Genomic DNA, 27219 nt, shown 5'->3' on the forward strand with positions numbered 1-27219 from the left:
CAAGCTGGTCCTGGGGTTCTGTTCACAAACACAAACAGAGTCCACAGAGCCCCAGGACAGCAACACAATTAGATCCAACCAAATCATGAGAAAACAAAAATATAATTACCTATAAAGAATTAACAAAAAAACTGAGCAAACTAGAATGCTATTTGGCCATAAACAGAGAGTACACAGTGGCAGAATACCTGACCACTGTAACTGACCCAAACTTAAGGAAAGCTTTGACTATGTACAAACTCAGTGAGCATAGCATTGCCATTGAGAAAGGCCACCGTAGGCAGACCTGGCTCTCAAGAGAAGACAGGCTATGTGCTCACTGCCCACAAAATGAGGTGGAAACTGAACTGCGCTTCCTAACCTCCTGCCAAATGTATGACCATATTAGAGACACATATTTCCCTCAGATTACAAGACCCACAAAGAATTCGAAAACAAATCCAATTTTAATAAATTCCCATATCTATTGGGTGAAATACAGGTGTGCCATCACAGCAGCAAGATTTGTGACCTGTTACCACAAGAAAAAGGCAACCAGTGAAGAACAAACACCATTCAACCCATATTTATGTTTATTTATTTTCCCTTTTATACAACACTGTACATAGCCATAATATGACATTTGAAATGTCTCTATTCTTTTGAAACTTTTGTGAGTATAATGTTTACGGATCATTTCTGATTGTTTATTTCACTTTTGTTTATTATCTATTTCACTTGCTTTGGCAATGACATATATTTCCAGTGCCAATAAAGCCCTTTGAATTGAGAGAGAGAGAGAAGTCAGCTGATGCCTGGAGATGGAGAACATCCCCTCCAACCTCCTGGAGTGAGCTTCTCTGGAGACCAAACACACAGCAAGGAAATTATACTGACCCCAGGTTGACTCACCCTTAAGCCTTTTCTCTCTCCATCTCTCTCTGTGTGCATATGTGATGAAAGGCTGTGCCCAGTCAGCACAACCCGCTTTGTTCAAACAGAATCAGACCCAGAGCCCAAACCTCCTCCTCATTAGACAGATACTGTAGCAGGCTGTATGAAACTAATGTAATGTACTGCTCACAATGAAGATACCTCTGCCAGAGCTTGGTATAGAATCCCTCGCAAAATATAGCAGTAAGCAACCCCCGCTGTTTCCCCCCAAAACATAACCCCTTGTGGAGGTGGTGTCTGCTTACAGACTGTTCTGGGAATCTCACGCACGCACACACACACACACACACACACACACACACACACACACACACACACACACACACACACACACACACACACACACACACACACACACACACACACACACACTGCTGTGAGTCAGGAACCTTTTGTGCTAACTGAGCAGGAGAAAGACTCCTCTTGTGTTGATTACCTCACTGAACCCCCTCCTCTCCTCCCTCTCCCCTCCTCTGCTCTCCCTCCCTTTTTCTCTCCCCTCCTCTGCTCTCCCCACAGCTGACCCCCCTCCCTCCCACGCCCCTCCCTATGCCCACTCCTCTCCCACTGCTCTCAACTCAGCTGACACGTCCCTCAAAAGTTGTATGTTACATGCACCCACCAGTACAGTGAAATGCTTAACTTGCAAGCCCTTCCCAACAGTGCACTATTCAATATCAAAATATTATATATATATAAAAAACTAAATTAAATAAGAAATAAGAGATGTGAAAAAAAGGAAGGTAAACTATATTGTACACGGTCAGTGCCAGTACCACAATCCACAATGTGAAGGCATACTGGGTAGTTGGTGTAAATGAAATCAAATCAAATATTTGTCACATGCGCTGAATACAACAAGTGTAGACCTTATTGTGAAATGCTTACTTACAAGCCCTTAACCAACAATGCAGTTCAAGATATAGAGTTAATAAAATATTTACTAAATAAACTAAAGTAAAAAATATCAAATCATAACAATAACGAGGCTATATACAAGGGGTACCGGTACCGAGTCAATGTGCGGGTGTACAGAATAGTCAAGGTAATTTGTAAAGTGACTATGCATAGATAATAAACAGCGGGTAGCAGCAGTGTAGAAACAAAGGGGGTGTGGGGGGGGGGGGGGGGTCAACGTAAATAGTCCGGGTGCACATTTGATTAATTGTTCGTCAGTCTTAAGGATTGGGGATAGAAGCTGTTAAGGAGCCTTTTGGTCCTAGACTTGGCGCTTCGGTACCACTTGCCGTATGGTAGCAGAAAGAACAGTCTATGACTTGGGTGGCTGAGTCTTCCTCTGGCACCGCCTAGTATATACAGTTGAAGTCAGAAGTTTATATCCACTTAGGTTGGAGTTATTAAACTCGTTTTTCACCCACTCCACAAATTTCTTGTTAACAAACTATAGTTTTGGCAACTCAGTTAGGATATTTACTTTGTGAATGACACAAGTCATTTTTCCAACAATTGTTTACAGACATATTATTTCACTTATAATTCACTGTATCACAATTCCAGTGGGTCAGAAGTTTACATACACTAAGTTGACTGTGCCTTTAAACAGCTTGGAAAATTCCTGAAAATGATGTCATGGCTTTAAAAGCTTCTGATAATTGACATCATTTGAGTCAATAGGAGGTGTACCTGTGGATGTATTTCAAGGCCTACCTTCAAACTCAGTGCCTCTTTGCTTGACATCATGAGAAAATCAAAAGAAATCAGCCAAGACCTCCGAAAAAAAATTGTAGACCTCCACAAGACTGGTTCATCCTTGGTGGCAATTTCCAAATAACTGAAGGTACCACGTTCACCTGTACAAACAATAGTATTCAAGTATAAACACCATGGGACCACGCAGCCATCATACCGTTCAGGAAGGAGACGCGTTCTGTCTCCTAGAGATGAACATACTTTGGTTTTCATCCCATGTAAATATTCAGTCTTTTTACGTACATATCCCAACCAGAAGCCCTGGATTACAGGCAACATCTGCACCGAGCTAAAGGCTAGAGGGCTTGTCAGTAAGCATTTCACTGTAAGGTCTACTACCCCTGTTGAATTTGGAGCATTTGACAAATACAATTTGATTTGATTTAGAGCTGCCGCTTTCAAGGAGCGGGACACTAATCTGGACGTTTATAAGTAATCTTGCTATGTATTTCTACTCCCACATCCTCATCTGCACATATATCACTCCAGTGTAAATTACTCAATTTTAATTACTTTGCCTATTTATTGCCTCCTTACCTCATTTGCACACACTGTATACAGATTTTTCTATTGTGTTATTGACTGTATGTTTGTTTATCCCATGTGTAACTCTGTGTTGTTGTTTTTGTCGCACTGCTTTGCTTTATCTTGGCCAGGTCGCAGTTATAAATGAGAACTTGTTCTCGACTGGCCTACCTGGTTAAATAAATGTGAAATACATTTTTAAAAAGAGTGGGTCTCGGGTTTCCGGCATGGTGGTGTTGATGTGAGCCATGACCAGCCTTTCAAAGCACTTCATGGCTACCGACGTGAGTACTACGGGGCGGTAATCATTTAAGCAGGTTACCGTCGCTTTCTTGGTGGTCTGTTCAAAACATGTAGGTATTAGACTCGGTAAAGGAGAGGTTGAAAATGTCAGTGAAGACACTTGCCAGTTGGTCTGCGCACGCTTTGAGTAAACGTCCTGGTAATCTGTCTGGCCCCAGGGCTTTGTGAATGTTGACCTGTTTAAAGGTCTTGCTCACATCAGCTACGTAGAGCGTGATCACACACTCGTCCGGAACAGCTGGTGCTCTCATGCATGCTTCATTGTTTCTTGTTTCTTGCCACGTCCAGATTAGTGTCCCGCTCCTTGAAAGCGGCCGCTCTAAATCAAATCAAATTGTATTTGTCACATGCCCTCTAGCCTTTAGCTCGGTGCAGATGTTGCCTGTAATCCATGGCTTCTGGTTGGGATATGTACGTACGGTCAGTCTCTGACGGCACTGCGCCACCCGGGAGGCCCTCTTCGATGCACTTATTGATGATGTCGGTGACTACGGTGGTAAACTCAATGCCATTAGATGAATCCCGGAACATATTCCAGTCTGTGCTAGCAAAACAGTCCTGTAGCGTAGCATCCGTGTCATCTGACCAGTTCCGTATTGAGCGAGTCACTCATACTTCCTGCTTTAGTTTTTGTTTGTAAACAGGAATCGGGAGGATAGAATTATGGTTAGATTTGCCAGATGGAGGTTGAGGGAGAGCTTTGTACACGTCTCTGTGTGTGGAGTAAAGGTGGTCTAGATATGTACATGTAGGCAGGGATTAGGAGAAAGTGACTGGTAGCAGGATTAATAGTAATAATAATAATCAATAATAGTAAACAATATGGCAGCAGCATAGAAAAGCTGTCCCCCCCACCCCCTACTCCCCACCCCCTGTTCTCTACTCACTCCCTTATCCTCTACCCCCCTCCCCATACCCCCTGTCCTCTATCCCCTCCCCTGTCCTCTATCCCCTCCCCTTTCCTCTATCCCCTCCCCTTTCCCCTCTATCCCCTCCCCTGTCCTACCCCTCCCCTGCCCTCTAACCCCTCCCCTGTCCCCTACCCCCTCCCCCTCCCATGTCCTCTAACCCTTCCCCTGTCCTCTAACCCTTCCCCTGTCCTCTAACCCTTCCCCTGTCCTCTACCACCTCCCCTGTCCTCTACCTCCTACCCTGTCGTCTACCTCCTCCCGTCGTCTACCTCCTCCCGTCCTCTACCCCTTCCCCTGCCCTCTACCCCCTTCCCCTGCCCTCTACCCCCTTACCCCCTGCCCTCTACCCCCTTCCCCTGCCCTCTACCCCCTTCCCCTGCCCTCTACCCCCTCCCCCTGTCCTCTACCCCCTCCCCTGCCCTCTACCCCCTCCCCTGTCCTCTGACCCCTCCCCTGTCCTCTACCCCCCCCCCCCCCTGTCCTCTACCCCCCCCCTGTCCTCTACCCCCTCCCCTGTCCTCTACCCCCTCCCCCTGCCCTCTCCTCCCCCTCCCCTGTTCTCTACCCCCCCCTCCCCTGCCCTCTACCCCCTCCCCTGTCCTCTACCCCCTCCCCTGTCCCTCTACCCCCTCCCCTGTCCTCTACCCCCTACCCCCCTGTCCTCTACCCCCTCCCCTGCCCTCTACCCCCTTCCCCTGCCCTCTACCCCCTCCCCTGTCCTCTACCCCCTCCCCCTGTCCTCTACCCCCTCCCCTGTCCTCTACCCCCCCCTGTCCTCTACCCCCTCCCCTGTCCTCTACCCCCTCCCCTGCCCTCTACCCCCTCCCCTGTTCTCTACCCCCTCCCCTGCCCTCTACCCCCTCCCCTGCCCTCTACCCCCTCCCCCTGTCCTCTACCCCCTCCCCTGTCCTCTACCTCCTCCCCTGTCCTCTACCTCCTCCCGTCCTCTACCCCTTCCCCTGCCCTCTACCTCCTCCCCTGTTCTCTACCCCCTCCCCTGTCCTCTACCCCCTCCCCTGTCCTCTACCCCCTCCCCTGCCCTCTACCCCCTCCCCTGTTCTCTACCCCCTCCCCTGTTCTCTACCCCCTCCCCTGCCCTCTACCCCCTCCCCCTGCCCTCTACCCCCTCCCCTGCCCTCTACCTCCTCCCCTGTTCTCTACCTCCTCCCCTGTTCTCTACCCCCTCCCCTGCCCTCTATTCCCCCTCCCCCTGCCCTCTACCTCCTCCCCTGTCCTCTACCTCCTCCCCTGTCCTCAACAAGGGAAAAAGAGAGAGGAATGGAATGGAGAGAGGGAGAAAGAAAGAAGGGAGAAATAACCTCCTCCCCTGTCCTCTACCTCCTCCCGTCCCCTCTACCCCTTCCCCTGCCCTCTACCTCCTCCCCTGTTCTCTACCCCCTCCCCTGCCCTCTACCCCCTCCCTGCCCTCTACCTCCTCCCCTGTCCTCTACCTCCTCCCCTGTCCTCTACCTCCTCCCCTGTCCTCTACCTCCTCCCCTGTCCTCTACCTCCTCCCGTCCTCTACCCCTTCCCCTGCCCTCTACCCCCTCCCCTGCCCTCTACCCCCTCCCCTGCCCTCTACCCCCTCCCCTGTCCTCTGCCCCCTTCCCCTGCCCTCTATCCCCCCCCCTGTCCTCTAACCCTTCCCCTGTCCTCTAACCCTTCCCCTGTCCTCTACCACCTCCCCTGTCCTCTACCTCCTCCCCTGTCGTCTACCTCCTCCCCTGTCGTCTACCTCCTCCCGTCGTCTACCTCCTCCCGTCCTCTACCCCTTCCCCTGCCCTCTACCCCCTTCCCCTGCCCTCTACCCCCTTCCCCTGCCCTCTACCCCCTTCCCCTGCCCTCTACCCCCTTCCCTGCCCTCTACCCCCTTCCCCTGCCCTCTACCCCCTCCCCTGCCCTCTACCCCCTCCCCCTGCCCTCTACCCCCTCCCCTGTCCTCTACCCCTTCCCCTGCCCTCTACCCCCTCCCCTGCCCTCTACCCCCTCCCCCTGTCCTCTACCCCCTACCCCCTGTCCTCTACCCCCTCCCCTGTCCTCTAGGCCCCTCCTATTCTCCCCCCCCCTGTTCCCTGCTTCTCCTTTCACAAGGAGGCAATCCTCTGACTAGGGCTGACAGTGATCAGCTGCAGAGAGAAAGGAAAGAGAAAGAAAAGAGAGAGAACACTGATTGTGGCTAAAGAAATCTGTCATAACAAAAGGCTTGACCCCCACACCCACTCACTGAGTGTGGAAGGTCTGAGGGATAGCGGGGGTGATAAGGCAGCTGTCATGGATAACAGGCACCTGTGAGAGAGGAAGAGAGGGGGAGAGGAGGATGGAGGACAGGGAGGGAAGGACATGGGGTGATTGTTCTTCTTTCCGGCTGAGTCAGTAGTTTAACTGTCTCCTTCTATTCTCTCTATCACTAATACTCTACTCCTCTCTTCTTCTTTCTCAATCCCTTCTTTTTTCCTCTTCTTCCCACATTCTCTATGAAGGAAGCAATGGAGGGAATTGAAGGGGAGACGTTGAGAAATAGAGACATTTTATGGAGGGAGAGCAACAAGGGAAAAAGAGAGAGGAATGGAATGGAGAGAGGGAGAAAGAAAGAAGGGAGAAATGTAGAGAGGGATCACAACATTTAACCCTGTAGAATGATTGAGTACATATAAAACCTAACAGTCCTTCTGGCCCCTGGCAGACTCATGGCCCCTCAGGAATAAGACTGATTATACAGAAAATACATACACACACACAACCAGAAGCTTGTGACTTCTTGTTCTGAAATAATGTATTGAATAAGCACTGTTCTCTCATTGTGTGTGTGTGTGGAACAGCGAGATAAAAGGGAGATCAGAGATTCGAAATAAGCCTAGAAAGAATCCCACACAAGCTTGGGGATGAGTTGGAGGGAGAGAGAATGAGAGGAGGAGGTGTGGAATGGATAGGGAAAGAGAACAGAGAGAGGAATTGGACAAAGACAAGGACATGTGGAGAGAATAAGCAGGGAGGGAGGGAGGGGGGAAGGGTGGGACAGAAAGAAAAGAAGGGGAGTGTTTCTCTGGCTGCAAACCTCACAGACCCACATGGACACACCCATATAATTTCCATTTCCCTTCATCAGCATGGCACACACAAAATGTTCTGTACTTAAAGAGAGAGGCGAATGTACTTTGTGTTCGTTTATGTTTTGCTGTGTGCACGTGTGTGCGTGCATATACACTGAACAAAAATATAAACGCACTAAGTGTTGGTCCCATGTTCTCACAAAAAGCTTATTTCTCTCAAATTTTGTTCACAAATTTGTTTACATCCCTGTTAGTGAGCATTTCTCATTTGCCAAGATAATCCATCCACCTGACAGATGTGGCATATCAAGAAGCTGATTAAACAGCATGATCATTACACAGGTGCACCTTGTGTTGGGGACAATAAAAGGCCACTCTAAAATGTACTATTTTGTCATACAACCCAATGCCACAGATGTCTCAACTTTTGAGGGAGTGTGCAATTGGCATGCTGACTGCAGGAATGTCCACCCGAGCTGTTGCAAGAGAATTTAATGTTAATTTCTCAAGCATAAGCCGCCTCCAATGTCATTTTAGAGAATTTGGCAGTGCGTCCAACCGGCCTTACAACCACAGACCATGTGTATGGCATCGTGTGGGTGACAAGTTTGCTGATGTCAACAGTGGGAACAAAGTGCCCCATGGTGGCAGTGGGATTAAAGTATGGGCAGACATAAGGTATGGACAACAAACAAAATTGCATCTATGGCAATTTGAATGCACAGAGATACCTTGACGAGATCGTGACGCCAATTGTCGTGCCATTCATCCGCCGCCATCACCTCATGTTTCAGCATGATAATGCATGGCCCTATGTTGCAAACATCTGTACACAATTCCTGGAAGCTGAAAATGTCCCAGTTCTTCCATGGCCTGCATCCTCACCAGACATGTTACCCATTGAGCATGTTTGGGATGCTCTGGATCAACGTGTGCGGGAGCATGTTCCAGTTCCTGACAATATCCAGCAACTTCGCAAAGCCATTGAAGAGGGGTGGGACAACATTCCACAGGCCAAAATCAACAGCCTGATCAACTGCGCAGGAGATGTGTCACACTGCATGAGGAAAACGGTGGTCACATCAGGTATCTGTGACCAACAGATGCATATCTGTATTTCCAGTCATGTGAAATCCATAGATTAGGGCCTAATATATTTATTTAAATTGACTGTTGTCCTTATATGAACTGTAACTCAGTAAAATCTTTGAAATTGTTGCATGTTACGTTTATGTTTTGTTCAGTATAACTATATCTTTGAACATTTCGATTAAGGCAGCTGCCCGCAGCTCTGATTTAAGAGGGGTTGGGTTAAATGCGGAAGACACATTTCGGTTGAATGCATTTAGTTGTGCAGCTGACTAAGTATGCCCTTTCCCACCCCAAAATCTTACCAAATTGGTTCCCACTAGAGCCTATTAAATAAAATAAAATTGTAGTAGTCACATGCACAGAATAAAGCAGGTCATAGACCTTACAGTGAAATGCTTACCTACAAGCCCCTAACCAACAATGCAGTTTTACATTTTTTGGAATAAGTATAAGAAATACAAGTAACAAATAATTAAAGAGCAGCAGTCTCCGGTACCGCTTGCCGTGCGGTAGCAGAGAGAACGGTCTATGACTAGGGTGGCTGGACTCTTTGACAAATTTTAGGGCCTGGTATAGAGGTCCTGGATGGCAGGAAGCTTGGCCCCAGTGATGTACTGGGCCGTTTGCACTATCCTCTGTAGCTGTAGTGCTTTGCGGCGAGAGGCCTGAGCAGTTGCCATACCAGGCAGTGATGCAACCAGTCAGGATTCTCTTGATGGTGCAGCTGTAGAACCTTTTGAGGATCTCAGGACCCATGCCAAATATTTTCAGTCTCCTGAGGGGCAATAGGTTTTGTCGTGCCCTCTTCACGACCGTTATTGATGTGCTTGGACCACGTTAGTTTATTGGTGATGAGGACATCAAGGAACTTGAAGCTCTTAACTTGCTCCACAGCAGCCCCGTCGATGTGAATGGGGGCATGCTCAGTCCTCTTTATCCTGTAGTCCACAATCATCTGACCTCCTCCCTAGAGGCTGTCTCATCATTGTCGGTGATCACGCCTACCGTTGTTGTGTCATCAGAAGACTTAATGATGGTGTTGGAGTCGTACCTGGCCATGCAGTCATGAGTGAACAGAGAGTACAGGAGGGGACTGAGCAAGCACCCCCGAGGGGACCCTGTGTTGAGGATCAGCTTGGCGGATGTGTTGTTACCTACCCTCACCACCTGGGGGCGGCCCATCAGGAAGTCCAGGATTCAGTTGCAGAGGGAGGTGTTTAGTCCCAGGGTCCTTAGCTTAGTGATGAGCTTTGAGGGCACTATGGTGTTGAACGCTGAGCTGTAGTCAATGAATAGCATTCTCACATAGGTGTTCCTTTTGTCCAGGTGGGAAAGGGCCGTGTGAATGAGATTGCATCATCTGTGGATCTATTGGTGGTATTCAAATTGGAGTGGTTCTAGGGTTTCTGGGATAATGGTGTTGATGTGAGCAATGACCAGCCTTTCAAAGCACTTCATGGCTACAGACATGAGTGCTACGGGTTGGTAGTAATTTAGGCAGGTTACCTTAGTGTTCTTGGGCACAGGCATGATGGTGGTCTGCTTAAAACATGTTGGTATTACAGACTCGGACAGGGAGAGGTTGAAAATGTCAGTGAAGACACTTGCGAGTTGGTCAACATGTCCTGGTAATCCGTCTGGCCCTGCAGCCTTGTGAACGTTACTTACTCACATCGGCTGCAGAGAGCGTGGTCACACAGTCTTCCGGAACAGCTTATGCACTCGTGCATGTTTCAGTGTTATTTGCCTCGAAGCGAGCATAGAAGTAGTTTAGCTGATCTGGTAGGCTCGTGTCACTGGGCAGCTTGCGGCTGTGCTTCCCTTCGTAGTCTGTAATGGTTTGCAAGCCCTGCCACATGCGACGAGTGTAAGAGCCGGTGTAGCATGATTCGAACTTAGTCCTGTATTGACACTTTGCCTGTTTGATGGTTCGCCTGAGGGCATAGAGTCCCACTCCTTGAAAGCGGAAGCTCTAGCCTTTAGCTCAGTGCGGATGTTGCCTGTAATCCATGGCTTCTGGTTGGGGTATGTACATATGGTCACTGAAGGGACAACATCATCGATGCACTTATTGATGAAGCCAATGACTGATGCTGTGTACTCCTCAATGCCATCTGAGGAATCCCAGAACATATTCCAGTCCGTGCTAGCAAAACAGTCCTGTAGCTAATCATCAGCTTCATCTGACCACTTTTTTATTGATCTAGTCACTGGTGTGTTCTGCTTTAATTTTTGCTTGTAAGCAGGAATCAGGAGGATAGAATTATGGTCAGATTTGCCAAATGGAGGGCGAGGGAGAGCTGTGTATGTGTCTCTGTGTGTGCAGTAAAGGTGGTCCAGAGTTTTTTTTCCCCTCTGGTTGCACATTTAAAATGCTGATAGAAATGTTGTTAAACAGATTTAAGTTTCCCTGCATTATAGTCCCCGGCTACTCGGAGCGCCGCCTCTGGTTGAGCATTTTCTTGTTTGCTTATGGCTGAATACAGCTCGTTCAATGCTGTCTTAGTGCCAGCCTCCGTCTGTGGTGGTATGTAAACAGCTACGAAGAATACAGATGTAAACTCTCTAGGTAGGTACTACAGCTTATTATGAGATACTCTACCTCAGGCGAGCAATAGCTTGAGACGTTCTTAGATATCATGCACCAGCTATTATTTACAAAATACATAGTCCGCCACCCCTTGCCTTACCAGACGCCGCTGTTCTATCCTGCCGGTACATCGTATAACCAGCCAGCTGTATGTTGATATTGTCGTCGTTCAGCCACGACTCCGTGATACGTAAAATATTACAGTTTTGAATGTCCCGTTGGTAGTTTATTCTTCCGCGTAGGTCATTGATTTTATTCTCCAAAGATTGCACGTTTGCTGGCAGAATGGAAGAAGTGGGGGTTTATTCGATCGCTACAAATTCTCAGATGGCAGCCTGCCCTCTGGCCCCTTTTTCTCAGCCTCCTCTTCACGCAAGTCACGGGGATCCGGGCCTGTTCCCGAGAAAGCAGTATATCATTCACGTTGGGGTTGTCAGTCTCGTTAGAGGAAAAAAAGGATTCTGCCAGTCCATGGTGAGTAACAGCAGTACTGATGTCCAGAAGTTATGTTCGGTCATAAGAGACAGTAGCGGCAACATTATGTACAAAATAAGTTAAAAAATAAGTGACAAACAACACAAATAAAAAAAATAAAACACAATCGGTTGGGAACACGTAAAACGTCAGCCTTCTTCTCCGGCGCCATTGTTGGTCATACCATGACTACCATAGCAGCCTTGGAATAACAATATGCTATTATTTTCTATTAACATGAATCCTTTTGAGCATGTCTACTGGAGTGTGGCAAAATGCTATAGTATGACTCCTTACTCTCTGAGACAAACAATAATAACAACAGCAAGAACAACAATGCAGCTTTATCCTACCAGCTCTGACAGTATACAGTGGGGCAAAAAAGTATTTAGTCAGCCACCAATTGTGCAAGTTTGTGAGATTGTGAGTGAAAACCTCCTTCCATCAGCAAGGGCATTGAAGATGAAACGTGGCTGGGTCTTTCAGCATGACAATGATCCCAAACAGGAGTGGCTTCGTAAGAAGCATTTCAAGGTCCTGGAGTGGCCTAGCCAGTCTCCAGATCTCAACCCCATAGAAAATCTTTGGAGGGAGTTGAAAGTCTGTGTTGCCCAGCAACAGCCCCAAAATATTACTGCTCTAGAGGAGATCTGCATGGAGGAATGGGCCAAAATACCAGCAACAGTGTGTGAAAACTTTGTGAAGACTTACAGAAAACGTTTGACCTCTGTCATTGCCAACAAAGGGTATATAACAAAGTATTGAGAAACTTTTGTTATTGACCAAATACCTATTTTCCACCATAATTTACAAATAAATTCATAAAAAATCCTACAATGTGATTTTCTGGATTTTTTTTCTCATTATGTCAGTTATAGTTGAAGTGTACCTATGATGAAAATTACAGGCCTCTCTCATCTTTTTGAGTGGGAGAACTTGCACAATTGGTGGCTGACTAAATACTTTTTTGCCCCACTGTATATCATGTGACAGAAGACAATGAGGTTCAAGTAACAATAAAGCTCAGTAAATTTACATAAATGGGTCATCAATGGAGTATTTAAATATTGCAGGTTGTCACTATACTGTAAATGATAACATTTACATTACATTACATTTAAGTCATTTAACACATGCAGCTCATGCAAGCAGTGAAATACATGTTTTTATTGTCACAACATATAGTAAATAGTAAAGTACCATGGCAACCCACTGCATAGCTACAGTAGCTATATTCTCTGTCCACTCTGTACACTCTCTTCTGAATACCTATTTACACAATAAAGCACAGACAACATAGGACTTAACACACATTCTCTCTTTCTCTCTCTCTCTCCACACACACACGCTATCTTATTCTATCCTTGTGGGGACAAAACATTTATTTCCATTCAAAATCATATTTTCCCTAAACCCTGACCCTTACCATAACCCTAAATTTAACCCATAACCCTAACCCAAAACCTAACTACTAACTCTTCCCATAATCATAACTGTAACTCTAACCCTAAACCGAACCCCTAAGCTTAAAATAGTCTTTGTCCTCATTGGGACGTGGGAATTGTCCCCACGAGGGAGAATTTTCCTTGTTTTACTATCCTTGTGGTGACTTTTGGGGATTTTAGGTCCCCACAAGAATAGACGAACCAACCCACACACACACCCTGTATAATTACAGTGAGAGAACAGTGCCTATTCAAAGCATTATTTCAGATCAAGGTTACAAGCTGCTAGTTGTGTGTGGGTGAATGTTTACTGTATAATCAGTCTTATTCCCGAGGGGCCATGTGTCTGCCAGGGCCCGAAGGACTGTTAGGTCTCAGGTGTACAGCAACACTTAGACATGTGTCAAGTGAAATGGATCCCATTTAAAGGACTTTTCTATTGAGCTGACAAACAGTAGTATAAGGGTTGTCTTTTGTCAGAATAGGTAGCTGTGTGTGTGCGTACGTGCATGCGTGAGCCGAGGAGCCTGTGTATGTGTGTGTGCGGCCTCTGTTTGTGACACACCACAATGTCAGCTGGTCTTATACATGATTACTGAATGTGAACATTAAGAAATTATGATTTTAGACACAGAACCTGATCGGTGAAAAAATGGGAATGCATGATGGGGAAACAACAGCTTCTAGTATGGCCTGGTAACAATGACCTCACACAAACACACAAAACATGACTCAGAGTTTGTAGACAGTCTTTGTTTGATTAACTCTGCGACAAACACCCAAACAACACCATACAGCACCATACAGCATTCATCTGGCTAATGTGAGACCACACATTCATCAGCACAAAAACCCATAACCTATTTCTCAAAAAACACATCCGTAGTACACCACAAAAAAATTGAGGAATTCTATATTCATCACGTTAGCATCAAACCATTTCCCCAGGATCACCTCCATAGAAGCCTAAAATCCCCTGCATTTATCTGGACAGGCATTATAAAGGATAGTGAGAGTCTCTATAACAACAGTAACAACAGGAACATTTAAGGTTCTACAGTATCAACAGCTCAGGGATTAAACCCCCGTATGACTCACCACAGCTCTAAGAGGCATCCATTTTGTTTGTTTGTTTTTAGTGAAGCTTAGAAGACATTTATCAGCTCCCCCCTGCTGTGTTGAACAATACCGCTGCAGACCTAACACAGCAGCCCCCCCCCACCCCCACCCTCAAACTGACTGACTAATCTCTCTAGTGAGAAAAGTCCAAAAGGCCTAGGTGACAAGGGAGAGGGGTTGGAGGTTTTATGGTAAAAGGGCAGGAGGATAGTATGCCAAACATAGCTTTAGATAAAGGACAAGCTAGAATATACTGATGTCCCCATCAAGGGGGAGGAGAACAGTGGTTGGGGGTTTGTATCAGTATCAGTTTGGCAGTCAGGCATAGCTTTAGATAAAGGACAAAGCAAAATAAGGCATTGTCAGGTCCCCCACCAAAGACTGTAAAGTGAATCATGCTAATCATCTTATTCATGCAGTGTATCTAATCGAACTAGACAGAGACCATTGAGGTTTAACAATGCTGTGAATATAATCAACACCCATAGTCTAATGTTGTTGTTTATCACTTCAGGTAGACAGACACAGAGACTGAGAACATTATCTCAACAGGGGAAAATGTCCTCCTGTGTGCTACCTATATCCCCCCCACTAGAATACCCATGCTTTAATGAAGACAGAAAATTAACAACAATGACAAATGGTTTGATGAAGAATGCAAAAACTTAAGAAAGAAATTGAGAAACCTACCCAACCTAAAAATTAGAGACCCAGAAAACCATGAGCCTTCGCCTTCACAATGGTGAATCACTAAAACAATAAATAAATAGACAACGGAAAAAGAAGGAACAGCATGTCAGAAATCAGCTCAATGTAATTGAAGAATCCATAAACTCTAACGAATCCTGAAAAGATTGGAAAACACTAACCAAACAACAAGAGTTATCTATAGGGATGTGACATTTTTGGCCGACACCGATATCCAATATTTTCTTTGCCCAAAAAAACCCGATACTGAAAACAAATAATATTTTTTGCGGCCTTTTAAGCATTCTAGTACAGTTAAATAGTTGAAACACACACCCACACACACACACTGACCAAAAAGCAATTTTTGGGGTATTTATGTATGTCCCCATTACCAGTAAAACATAATCAAAACCTATTTCTTTCACTTGCTGTGCTGTTTCGTTGTTCATTTGTTCAGTCTCAACCAGGATTTCATCATACATGTCAAGCAGTGAAGTTTCAGCTCTGTCTGTCCATGGCCTCTTTTCCTCTGTGCGCACTGTCACTGTGTCCGTTTCCATCTTGTCCAGCTGTGTATGTAACATTTCACGTAAACCCTGTTTCTTGTCTGCATCGAAGTAGCGGTCCTTGTACCGAGCATGGTGCGACACAGAGGCTCAGAGAGAATGCCACTGAATTGCTTGTACACAGCCTCTTGTAGAGTACTTTTGCAAGTTTTAACACCACGTCTGTGTGGGCAGTGTTGTTGAGCAGGCGTTTCAATGCCATGACAGAGGGTATCACGTCTGCTGCAGGCACAGTTGAAGAGCTTATTTCTCCAGTCAGTTGTTCGAATGGAGCTATAAGTGTGTTCATGTTTCCAAGTTTCAAACATGTTCTCAAATGCCATTGAAATGGCAGCAGCAGTATGAGAACCAGCACATTCTTAAGCATGCAATATGGCTTTCCTCAGTACGAAATCCTCGTCGACCCACTGTGCTATCAGACTCAGCATGCTCATGGGGCTGATATCCCTGGTCCAAATGTCAGTCGTGAAGATAATAGCAGTGACGCCCAAAGCAAGTAGCTCAGGAATGTGTGTTTCAACAATACTGGGGAACTCCGGTAAGGCAACATCTGTAAAATAGCGCCTACTTGGTGGTGTGTACCGGGGCTCGAGGTGCTCGACCAGTCGGCGAAAGCCAACATCATCTATCAATCTACGGTTGATTGTCAAGGGCAATGAATTCCATTATCTTGGCGTTTAATGGATTTCGCCTTTGAGTTGTCTCGCAAAAATGTACTTACTCTTTCAAATGACTGCTCGACTTGAACTTGTTTAGTTGTTGGAAGTGTGCGCTTAGTATTTTCGGCTTTTGTTCTGTGTAGCGCTGTATTTTTCATGGAGTCATTACGTCATCCATCTACGTCATATAGGTATGCGCGTCATCCATCTACGTCATATAGGTATGCGCGTCATCCATCTACGTCATATAGGTATGCGCGTCATCCATCTACGTCATATAGGTATGCGCGTCATCCATCTACGTCATATAGGTATGCGCGTCATCCATCTACGTCATATAGGTATGCGCGTCATCCATCTACGTCATATAGGTATGCGCGTCATCCATCTACGTCATATAGGTATGCGCGTCATCCATCTACGTCATATAGGTATGCGCGTCATCCATCTACGTCATATAGGTATGCGCGTCATCCATCTCGTCATATAGGTATGCGCGTCATCCATCTACGTCATATAGGTATGCGCGTCATCCATCTACGTCATATAGGTATCGCGTCATCCATCTACGTCATATAGGGCGTCATCCATCGTCATATAGGTATGCGCGTCATCCATCTACGTCATATAGGTATAGCGTCATCCATCGTCATATAGGTATGCGCGTCATCCCACGTCATATAGGTATGCGCGTCATCCATCTACGTCGCGTCATCCATCGTCATATAGGTATGCGCGTCATCCATCTACGTCATATAGGTATGCGCGTCATCCATCTACGTCATATAGGTATGCGCGTCATCCATCTACGTCATATAGGTATGCGCGTCATCCATCTACGTCATATAGGTATGCGCGTCATCCATCTACGTCATATAGGTATGCGCGTCATCCATCTACGTCATATAGGTATGCGCGTCATCCATCTACGTCATATAGGTATCGCGTCATCCATCTACGTCATATAGGTATGCGCGTCATCCATCTACGTCATATAGGTATGCGCGTCATCCATCTACGTCATATAGGTATGCGCGTCATCCATCTACGTCATATAGGTATGCGTCATCCATCTACGTCATATAGGTATGCGCGTCATCCATCTACGTCATATAGGTATGCGCGTCATCCATCTACGTCATATAGGTATGCGCGTCATCCATCTACGTCATATAGGTATGCGCGTCATCCATCTACGTCATATAGGTATGCGCGTCATCCATCTACGTCATATAGGTATGCGCGTCATCCATCTACGTCATATAGGTATGCGCGTCATCCATCATATAGGTATGCGCGTCATCCATCTACGTCATAGGTATGCGCGTCATCCATCTACGTCATATAGGTATGCGCGTCATCCATCTACGTCATATAGGTATGCGCGTCATCCATCTACGTCATATAGGTATGCGCGTCATCCATCTACGTCATATAGGTATGCGCGTCATCCATCTACGTCATATAGGTATGCGCGTCATCCATCTACGTCATATAGGTATGCGCGTCATCCATCTACGTCATATAGGTATGCGCGTCATCCATCTACGTCATATAGGTATGCGCGTCATCCATCTACGTCATATAGGTATGCGCGTCATCCATCTACGTCATATAGGTATGCGCGTCATCCCTCTACGTCATATAGGTATGCGCGTCATCTCTCTACGTCATATAGGTATGCGCGTCATACATCTACGTCATATAGGTATCATCCATCTACGTCATATAGGTATGCGCGTCATCCATCTACGTCATATAGGTATGCGCGTCATCCATCTACGTCATATAGGTGTGCGCGTCATCCATCTAGTCATATAGGTGTGCGCGTCATCCATCTACGTGTCATCCATCTACGTTATATAGGTATCGGTCATCCATCTTTTAGGTAATCCATCTACGTGCGCGTTATTAGGTAAACTAGACACGTTATATAGGTATGCGCGTCAGCTTTGACATCGGTTTTGAACATCGGCTTTAAACTAGACATCGGGCCGATATTGACATTTTTAGCTAATATCGGCCAATTCCTATATGCTTACCGATATATTGTGCGTCCCTAGTTATCTATCCAAAACGGAGATGTAAGGGGAAACCACTTTTCCAATATTTTTGTCCCTATAACAAAGAAAAAAACAGCAAAAAAATATACATGATCAAATACAAATCTTAGAATCAACTATTAAAGACTACCACAACCTATAGGATTCTCCAATGTAAATTGAATGAACAACAGGACAAAATACAAAACCCTCCAACCCAAAAAGGCCTGTGGTGTTAATGGTATCCTCAATGAAATTATAAAATAGACAGACCACAAATTCCAATTGGCTATATTAAAACTCTTTAACATCATCCTTAGCTCATCCTTAGCTCTTCCCCAATATTTGGAACCAAGGACTGATCACCCCAATCCACAATAGTGGAGACAAATTTGACCCCTATAACTACCATGGGATAGGCGTCATCAGCAACCTCGGGAAAATCCTCTGCATTATCATTAACAGCAGACTAATTAATTTCCTCAGTGAAAACGATGTACTGAGCAAATGTCAAATTGGCTTTAAAACAAATTACCATACGACGGACCACGTATTCACCCTGCACCCTAATTGACAAACAACCAAACCAAAACAAAGTCATCTTATGCCTTATTGATTTCAAAAAAGCTTTTGACTCAATTTGGCATGAGGGTCTGCTATACAAATTGATGGAAAGTGGTGTTGGGGGAAAAACATACAACATCATGAAATCCATGTACACAAACAACAAGTGTGCGGTTAAAATTGGCAAAAAACACAAACATTTCTTTCCACAGGCCCGTTGGGTGAGACAGGGATGCAGCTTAAGCCCCACCCTCTTCAACATTATATATCAACGAATTAGCAAGAGCACTAGAAAGGTCTGCAACGCCCAGCCTCACCCTACTAGAATCTGAAGTCAAATGCCTACTGTTTGTTGATGATCTAGTGCTTCTGTCACCAACCAAGGAGGACCTACAGCAGCACCTAGATCTTCTATCAGACCTGGGCCCTGACAGTAAATCTCAATAAGACAAAAATAATGGTGTTCCAAAAAAGGTCCAGTCGCCAGGACCACAAATACAAATTCCATCTAGACACCGTTGCCCTAGAGCACACAAACAACTATACATACCTCGGTCTAAACATCAGCGCCACAGGTAACTTCCATAAAGCTGTGAACGAGCTGAGAGACAAGGCAAGAAGGGTTTCTATGCCATCAAAAATAACATAAATTTCAACATACCAATTAGGATTTGGCTAAAAATACTTGAATCAGTTATAGAACCCATTGCTCTTTATGGTTGTGAGGTCTGGGGTCCGCTCACCAATCAAGAATTCATAAAATGGGACAAACACCAAATGGAGAGACTGCATAAATGATTCTGCAAAAATATCCTCAGTGTACAACGTAAAACACCAAATAATGCATGCAGAGCAGAACTAGGCTGATACCAGCTAATTATCAAAATCCAAAAAAGAGTTGTTCAATTCTACAACCACCTAAAAGGAAGCGATTCCCAGACCTTCCATAACAAAGCCATCACCTACAGAGAGATGAACCTGGAGAAGAGTCCCCTAAGCAAGCTGGTCCTGGAGCTCTGTTCACAAACAGACACCACAGAGCCCCAGGACAGAAACACAATTAGACCCAACCAAATCAGGAGAAAACAAAAACAGAATAACTTAGAATGCTATTTGGCACTAAACAGAGAGTGCACAGTGGCAGAATACCTGACCACTGTAACTGACCCAAACTTAAGGAAAGCTTTGACTATGTACAAACTCAGTGAGCATAGCATTGCCATTGAGAAAGGCCACCGTAGGCAGACCTGGCTCTCAAGAGAAGACAGGCTATGTGCTCACTGCCCACAAAATGAGGTGGAAACTGAGCTGTGCTTCCTAACCTATTTCCCTCAGATTACACAGATCCGAAAACAAACCCCATTTTGATAAACTCCCATATCTACTAGGTGAAATACCAGTGTGCCATCACAGCAACAAGAAAAGGGCAACCAATGAAGAACAAACACCATTGTAAATGCAACCCATTTTTATGTTGATTTTTTCCCCCCCTTTTGTACTTTAACTTCTTGTACATCAACACTGTAAATATATGTACAACACTGTACATATAGACATAATATGACATTTGGAACTTCTGTGAGTGTAATGTTTACTGTTAATTTGTATTGCTTATTGTTTATTTCACTTTTGTTTATTACCTACTTCACTTGCTTTGGCAATGTTAACATATTTTTCCCATGCTAATAAAGCCCTTAGCAACACACCAGACAAGGTTTGTTGAGTGGAGAGAGGTGAAGGAAGAGTGTGAAAAAGCTGAGTGAGAGAGAAGTGAGGTACTACCTTCGAGGTGGAGTGATGTGGGGGAAGAGGAAAAGGAAGTTTGTGGAGTAGAGCCCTACGTTCTAGAAAGACCATGCATTTTGCTTCCTAGGCAGTCTTTGACAGACAACAGAAGTAGATACCAGGAAGTGGAGGTGTACTTACTCAGTATGTAGAGGGAGAGAGTGAGGCCAGCCAGACAGAAGCCCTCAAAGAAACGTAATGTGCTGAACATGGTCACGTTGAAGGAGAACGCTACACTCAAACCAGACACCAACATGAACAGCACCGAGACTATCAGGACAGGGTGTCGACCGAACCTGAGAGAGGGAGCGAGAGATAGAGAGAGAGCGAATGGGAGAGAAAGAAAATTAGAAATGGAAAGAGAAATTAGTCCAATTGTCTACAACCTGATCCTGGGTTAGAGGTCAGCAGATCATTGGGTCAGAGTAGTCTCTGTTGCTATAGCTGCAGCTCATCCCACAGACAACTCAACAGGGAGATCTGTGGGTGTTTTTCACAAGACACTGTCTATTCTCGGATGCCTGGGGGAGTGGGGATGCAGACACAGACATGAGAACACATGTAGCAGATGGCTAAGTGCATCACTACTACCTTGCTGAGACCTAGAAGTACTGTCACCCCAGATCCAGATATGCCTTGGCTTTTAATGGGTCAGTGGTATTGACACTGTTTCTGGAGTATGTTTTGTTCCGTTGGGGGAGTTGTGAGTTACCGCCCCGGTTGGAGCCAAATTTACACTGTCACACACAAAGACACAAAATGGAGAAGGAGAATGCTGGATCACGTACCAGTCGGCCAGAATGCCCATCACCAGGTAGCCGAAGATAGATCCCACTAAGAGAGAGAACTTGGCGATGTGAACCTTCCAGGCCGAATCACACACCAGGTTCCACTGCAGAGAGAGAAGTGGGAAATATAGGTATTAAATAAACTCAGCACGAAAAGAAACGTCCTCTCACTGTCAACTGCATTTATTTTCAGCTAACTTAACATGTGTAAATATTTGTATGAACATAACAAGATTCAACAACAGACATAAACTGAACAGGTTCCACAGACATGTGAATAACAGAAATGGAATAATGTGTTCCTGAACAAAGGGGGGGGGGGGTCAAAATCAAAAGTCAGTCTCTGGTGTGGCCACCAGCTGCATTAAGTACTGCAGTGCATCTCTTCCTCATGGACTGCACCAGATTTGCCTGTTCTTGCTGTGAGATGTTACCCCACTCTTCCACTAAGGCACCTGCAAGTTCCCGGACATTTCTGAGGGAATGGCCTTAGCCCTCACCCTCCAATCCAACAGGTCCCAGATGTGCTCAATGGGATTGAGATCTTCGCTGGCCATGGCAGAACACTGACATTTCTGTCTTGCAGGAAATCATGCACAGAACGAGCAGTATGGCTGGTGGCATTGTCATGCTGGAGTGTCATGTCAGGATGAACCTGCAGGAGGGGTACCACATGAGGGAGGATGTTGTCTTCCCTGTAACGCACAGCATTGAGATTGCCTGCAATGACAACAAGCTCAGTCCGATGATGCTGTGACACTCCGCCCCAGACCATGACGGACCCTCCACCTCCAAATCGATCCCGCCCAGAGTACAGGCCTCGGTGTAATGCTCATTCCTTTGACGATAAACGCAAATCCGACCATCACCCCTCATGCAACAAAACCGCAAATCTTCAGTAAAGAGCATTTTTGCCAGTCCTGTCTGGTCCAGCGAAGGTGGGTTTGTGCCCATAGGCGACGTTGTTGCTGGTGATGTCTGGTGAGGACCTGCCTTACAACAGGCTGGACTGAGGGCATGTAGGCCTATCTCAGCCTATTGCGGAAAGTCTGAGCACTGATGGAGGGATTGTGCGTTCCTGGTGTAACTCGGGCAGTTGTTGTTGCCATCCTGTACCTGTCACGCAGGTGTGATGTTCGGATGTACCGATTCTGTTTAGGTGTGGTTACACGTGGTCTGCCACTGCGAGTCCGATCAGCTGTCCGTCCTGTCTCCCTGTTGCGCTGTCTTAGGCGTCTCACAGTACGGACATTGCAATTTATTGCCATGGCCACATCTGCAGTCCTCATCCCTCCTTGCAACATGCATAAGGCACGTTCACGCAGATGAGCAGGGACCCTGGGCATCTTTCTTTTGGTGTTTTTCAGAGTCAGTAGAAAGGCCTCTTTAGTGTCCTAACTTTCATAACAGTGACCTTCACTGCCTACCGTCTGTAAGCTGTTAGTGTCTTAACGACCGTTCCACAGGTGCATGTTCATTAATTATTTATGGTTCATTGAACATGCATGGGAAAGTGTTTAAACCCTTTACAATGAAGATTTGTGAAGTTATTTTGATTTTGACTTATTATCTTTGAAAGACAGGGTCCTGAAAAATGGACGTTACTTTTTTTGCTGAGGTTATAAGTAATAATACACCAAATAACAGGAGAGAAAGAGAATGAGAGGGACATAAATACTGTACATGTTTATGAACAACATGATACAGTATCACACAGCAAACTACATGAGAGAAAGAGTAATCATATAAGTTGTTAGGGATAAAACTAAAAGATCCTGAAGCACAACTTAGTTGGAGAGAGTAAGGAAGAGAGGGAGAGAGAGAAAGAGGGAAGAGAGAGATTGAAGGAGAGTAAAAGGGCAAGAGGGAAGAGAGAGATGAGTATCTGGTATGATTGATAAGTCTACTGTAATAGGTTTATCAATGGGCTATTTAAACCCAGCATTATCTGAAAAAACAGATGTCTGGCACTGAACACACGCGCGCACACACACACACAATAAAACACTAAGAAAGGATCACACATACTAACACACACAGTTAAACTTAATCTCATATAAGAAGGTACCTGTTTTAGATTGAATTGTTATTTTGTCAAAGCTGCTCAGATGCAGGTCAATGCGTTGGGGGTCAAAAGAGACTACCTGCTACACCTACTCTTCTTCTATGATGGATTGTACAATAATCACATCCTCTGCTCTCATCAGTAGGCTTGATTACCAACAACGACGAGACTGCCTACAAGGAGGAGGTGAGGGCCCTCGGAGTGTGGTGTCAGGAAAATTACCTCACATTCAACGTCAACAAAACTAAGGAGATTGTGGACTTCAGGAAACAGCAGAGGGAGCACCCCCCTATCCACATCGATGGAACAGTAGTGGAGAGGGTAGTAAGTTTTAAGTTCCTCGGCATACACATCACAGACAAACTGAATTGGTCCACCCACACAGACAGCATCGTGAAAAAGGCACAGCAGCGCTTCTTCAACCTCAGGAGGCTGAAGAAATTCGGCTTGTCACCAAAAGCACTCACATACTTCTACAGATGCACAATCGAGAGCATCCTGTCTGGCTGTATCACTGCCTGGTACGGCAACTGCTCCGCCCACAACCGTAAGGCTCTCCAGAGGGTAGTGAGGTCTGCACAACGCATCACCGGGGGCAAACTACCTGCCCTCCAGGACACATACACCACCCGATGTCACAGGAAGGCCATAAAGATCATCAAGGACATCGACCACCCGAGCCACTGCCTGTTCACCCCGCTATCATCCAGAAGGCGAGGTCAGTACAGGTGCATCAAAGCTGGGACCGAGAGACTGAAAAACAGCTTCTATCTCAAGGCCATCAGACTGTTAAACAGCCACCACTAACATTGAGTGGCTGCTGCCAACACACTGACTCAACTCCAGCCACTTTAATAATGGGAATTGATGTAAAATATATCACTAGCCACTTTAAACAATGCTACCTAATATAATGTTTACATACCCTACATTATTCATCTCATATGTATACGTATATACTGTACTCTATATCATCTACTGCGTCTTTGTAATACATGTATCACTAGCCACTTTAACTATGCCACTTTGTTTACATACTCATCTCATATGTATATACTGTACTCGATACCATCTACTGTATCACTCATTCATATATCTTTATGTACATATTCTTTATCCCTTTACACTTGTGTGTATAAGTTAGTAGTTTTGGAATTGTTAGCTAGATTACTCGTTGGTTATTACTGCATTGTCGGAACTAGAAGCACAAGCATTTCGCTACACTCACATTAACATCTGCTAACCATGTGTATGTGACAAATAAAATGTGATTTGTCACAGAGTGGCCTAATAGGCAACACCACAGTAGGATTAATTCAATTCGCTGGCATGGATTGTTATACTCCAAAGTGTACTGTGTTTTGATCATGCCAACTGGGGTCAGCTGAGATATGAAAGTGGTTTGAAAATGAGTGGGCACCAGATACTGTATGCTCTGAGGGCAAACTGTGCTCTGTCCTACAGTAGGCCTATGGCACAGAATGTACAGAATGGAACATTGGCAGAGTGTATGTACTGTCCACGGTGCTGGGTAGACTAAACTCCACTGAGACCAGCTTGTGCCCCATAGCTGCATAGGATGCTCTGTTAGTGATGCTGATGATTGTTCAGCTTTTTCAGATGCCGAAACAGTCAGAGGGGAGGTATGGCATCTGGTGCACACTTGTTACCTTGGTTACCACGTTCTGACTGAGTCCAGTCTGCAGTTCGAGCTTCCACTCCTTACACGCGCATTGCATGCCACCGCTGTCACCGACACCGTCTCTTGTGCCATTGTCTAGGGGGAGGTAAGGCACCGGTGTACCAATGCCGCCATTCGTTACGTTCACCGGTAACGTTAAAGATCCCATGGTCCAATTACTCCCGTTGACCAGAGGCTGTACGCACGTGCCGCTTGGTTGGGCCAAAAGGAAATAATCCGAAAACTGGCTAAATCCGATAAATAAAGCCGGTATCCACGTCAGGATCACGAGCTGTTTTTGGTGTTTCCCAAACCCCCCGAGAGACGGTAGAACTGAGCGGTCGACGTGCGGCAGCAGCCTGGGGGCCTGTGTCTGCTCCAGCGACATGAAGCCGTTCTCAATTGGCGGTTGGTCCCGCTCCTGCTGCTGCGCCTCTGCCACCGGCCGCTCTAGTCCGGCTGCCATCTCGACAACAAAGAACTGCCAAACTCCTGGAGCTCTGCTGCCCTGTCCACTCGGCTCTGCGTAAACCCTGTGTTACAAAGGAAACCCAGAGCGCAGGCAGACAAAATGTATACAACAAAGACGAAGAATGAGAGTTGAATCGGGGTCCTCTGGGAGATTACCGAGTGGTTGCTCGTCTCACCATGGTGCTCCGGTTAGAATAGGTTGACCGAATGACGGTTTCAGGTTGAGCCTGGGGCTCAGGGCGAAGCTGCGGCGAGGGAACCGGCAAGGTGTGGGCTCGGAGAGGCAGGCATGCTCACCATGCTGAAGGTCTCTGTGTTCCAACGGGATAGCATCCATCCATGTGGGGTTAAACTAGACACACAGGCAAAGAGGTGTGGGTGACTGATCGGCACATTTGCTAGCCCCTCCACGCGCTCCACAGGTAACACACCTGCCAAGTCCTTGACCCCCCGCATATATAGTGGTGGTTGTGGTGGTCATTGCTGTAGTTTGCAGACAGAACCAACCGTTAGGTCTATCCTACATATCATACGGCTCTCATCCACTATGATATCACCGTTTGATTTCAATTAATATTCGTCCAGGTCTCTCCGTTCGGATACACTTGGCTTTGAACAAGTCGACCACACACTCCAATCTCGCTTCGTTTCGCTGGTAATCGGTGGTGTAGGCTAAACTCAGTCTCTGAGAATCAAGCCCCGCCCTTCACCGCTGTTTGGCTCGCTGTGATTGGTCCGTGTTCACGGGGCGATTGCACCACTGACGCGCAATTGGACATCGGTGCTGTAGCCTACCGAAACCGCGACAAAGATATCCTTTGTTTACCACCTGCCCCCTTTCCCTCAAAATAATAACACGGGTTTGTGAGAAATACTACACAGTTCATGTTTATCGTCAATTAGGTGAGATTTAGAGATTAACTGGAGATGTGTTGGAGGCAATAAGGATGTGTCAATTAAAGCCTCACTCGCACAGCCCCCCCCCCCCACACACACACACACACACTCCATACAGCTGCGTTTATTATGTATGTCAGAATGTCTGACTCACAAATAGATAATAACGTTTGCATTTCTGGATATGACAATGGCCTGTCACACAGATGGGTTGCAGCTGCAGCCTATTGTACAATTATGACATTGTCTTCTCCGCAGGGTGATGTGTGGGTAGTCCTTCGCCAGAGGGCGTCAAATGATCAAAATCTGTTAAGAGTCCTTGCATTGCTCAAGGTTTGACAAGAAGTATGGTAATCTGTTGTTTTAGAATTCATCTGATGCATCACTTTCTCTCCTCTAATTTGTTCCCGGTGTGAAATGTTATTTGCTCAAATGTCAGGGAGACATGGATGAGTTGAACGTTACACCCAGGCTTGAATTTGGCAAAGTTCTAGGGAAATTACTAATGTAGGGCTCCTGGTCACCATAGCTCAGGTGTGCCAGGAAGTGATGATTATTAGAGGTCATATAATAGATGTACTTGAGGAAAACACCAGTTTTCTCCACATGATCTGCTTCACAATCCGACTGCACGATATCTAGGTCATTTAATGTGAAACAACACACCATTTTATAATTTAATGACATTTCAAGTCATATGGCATATTCTATTACCCCATCCTGCACTGCAGCTCTGTAAAGATGCAGTATTACTGTAGTGAACATGGAGGCAGTAGAACCTCATCATAACCTTCACTAGTTAGGATACAGCAGTAACAGTAGGCTAGTAGCACAGCAAAACAGAACCATATGGCTCTCC

General features: G+C 45.9%; 1 protein-coding gene across 1 annotated transcript in view; it reads right to left on the reverse strand.

Annotated features, from left to right (window-relative positions):
- LOC135513098 (solute carrier family 22 member 23-like) overlaps positions 1–26111 on the reverse strand; it is a 70435-nt gene extending 44324 nt beyond the window's left edge. The window contains exons 1-3 of the mRNA XM_064935804.1: positions 24982–26111; positions 21247–21350; positions 20600–20754 (exon numbers count right to left, since the gene is read on the reverse strand). Of these exons, the coding sequence (XP_064791876.1) occupies positions 20600–20754; positions 21247–21350; positions 24982–25458 (736 nt within the window). The 5' untranslated portion in view covers positions 25459–26111. The remainder of the gene's footprint in view (positions 1–20599; positions 20755–21246; positions 21351–24981) is intronic.
- Positions 26112–27219: the final 1108 nt, after the last annotated feature.

This window comes from Oncorhynchus masou, chromosome 24, assembly GCF_036934945.1.
Source record: "Oncorhynchus masou masou isolate Uvic2021 chromosome 24, UVic_Omas_1.1, whole genome shotgun sequence".
In the NCBI taxonomy this organism is placed as follows: domain Eukaryota; kingdom Metazoa; phylum Chordata; class Actinopteri; order Salmoniformes; family Salmonidae; genus Oncorhynchus; species Oncorhynchus masou.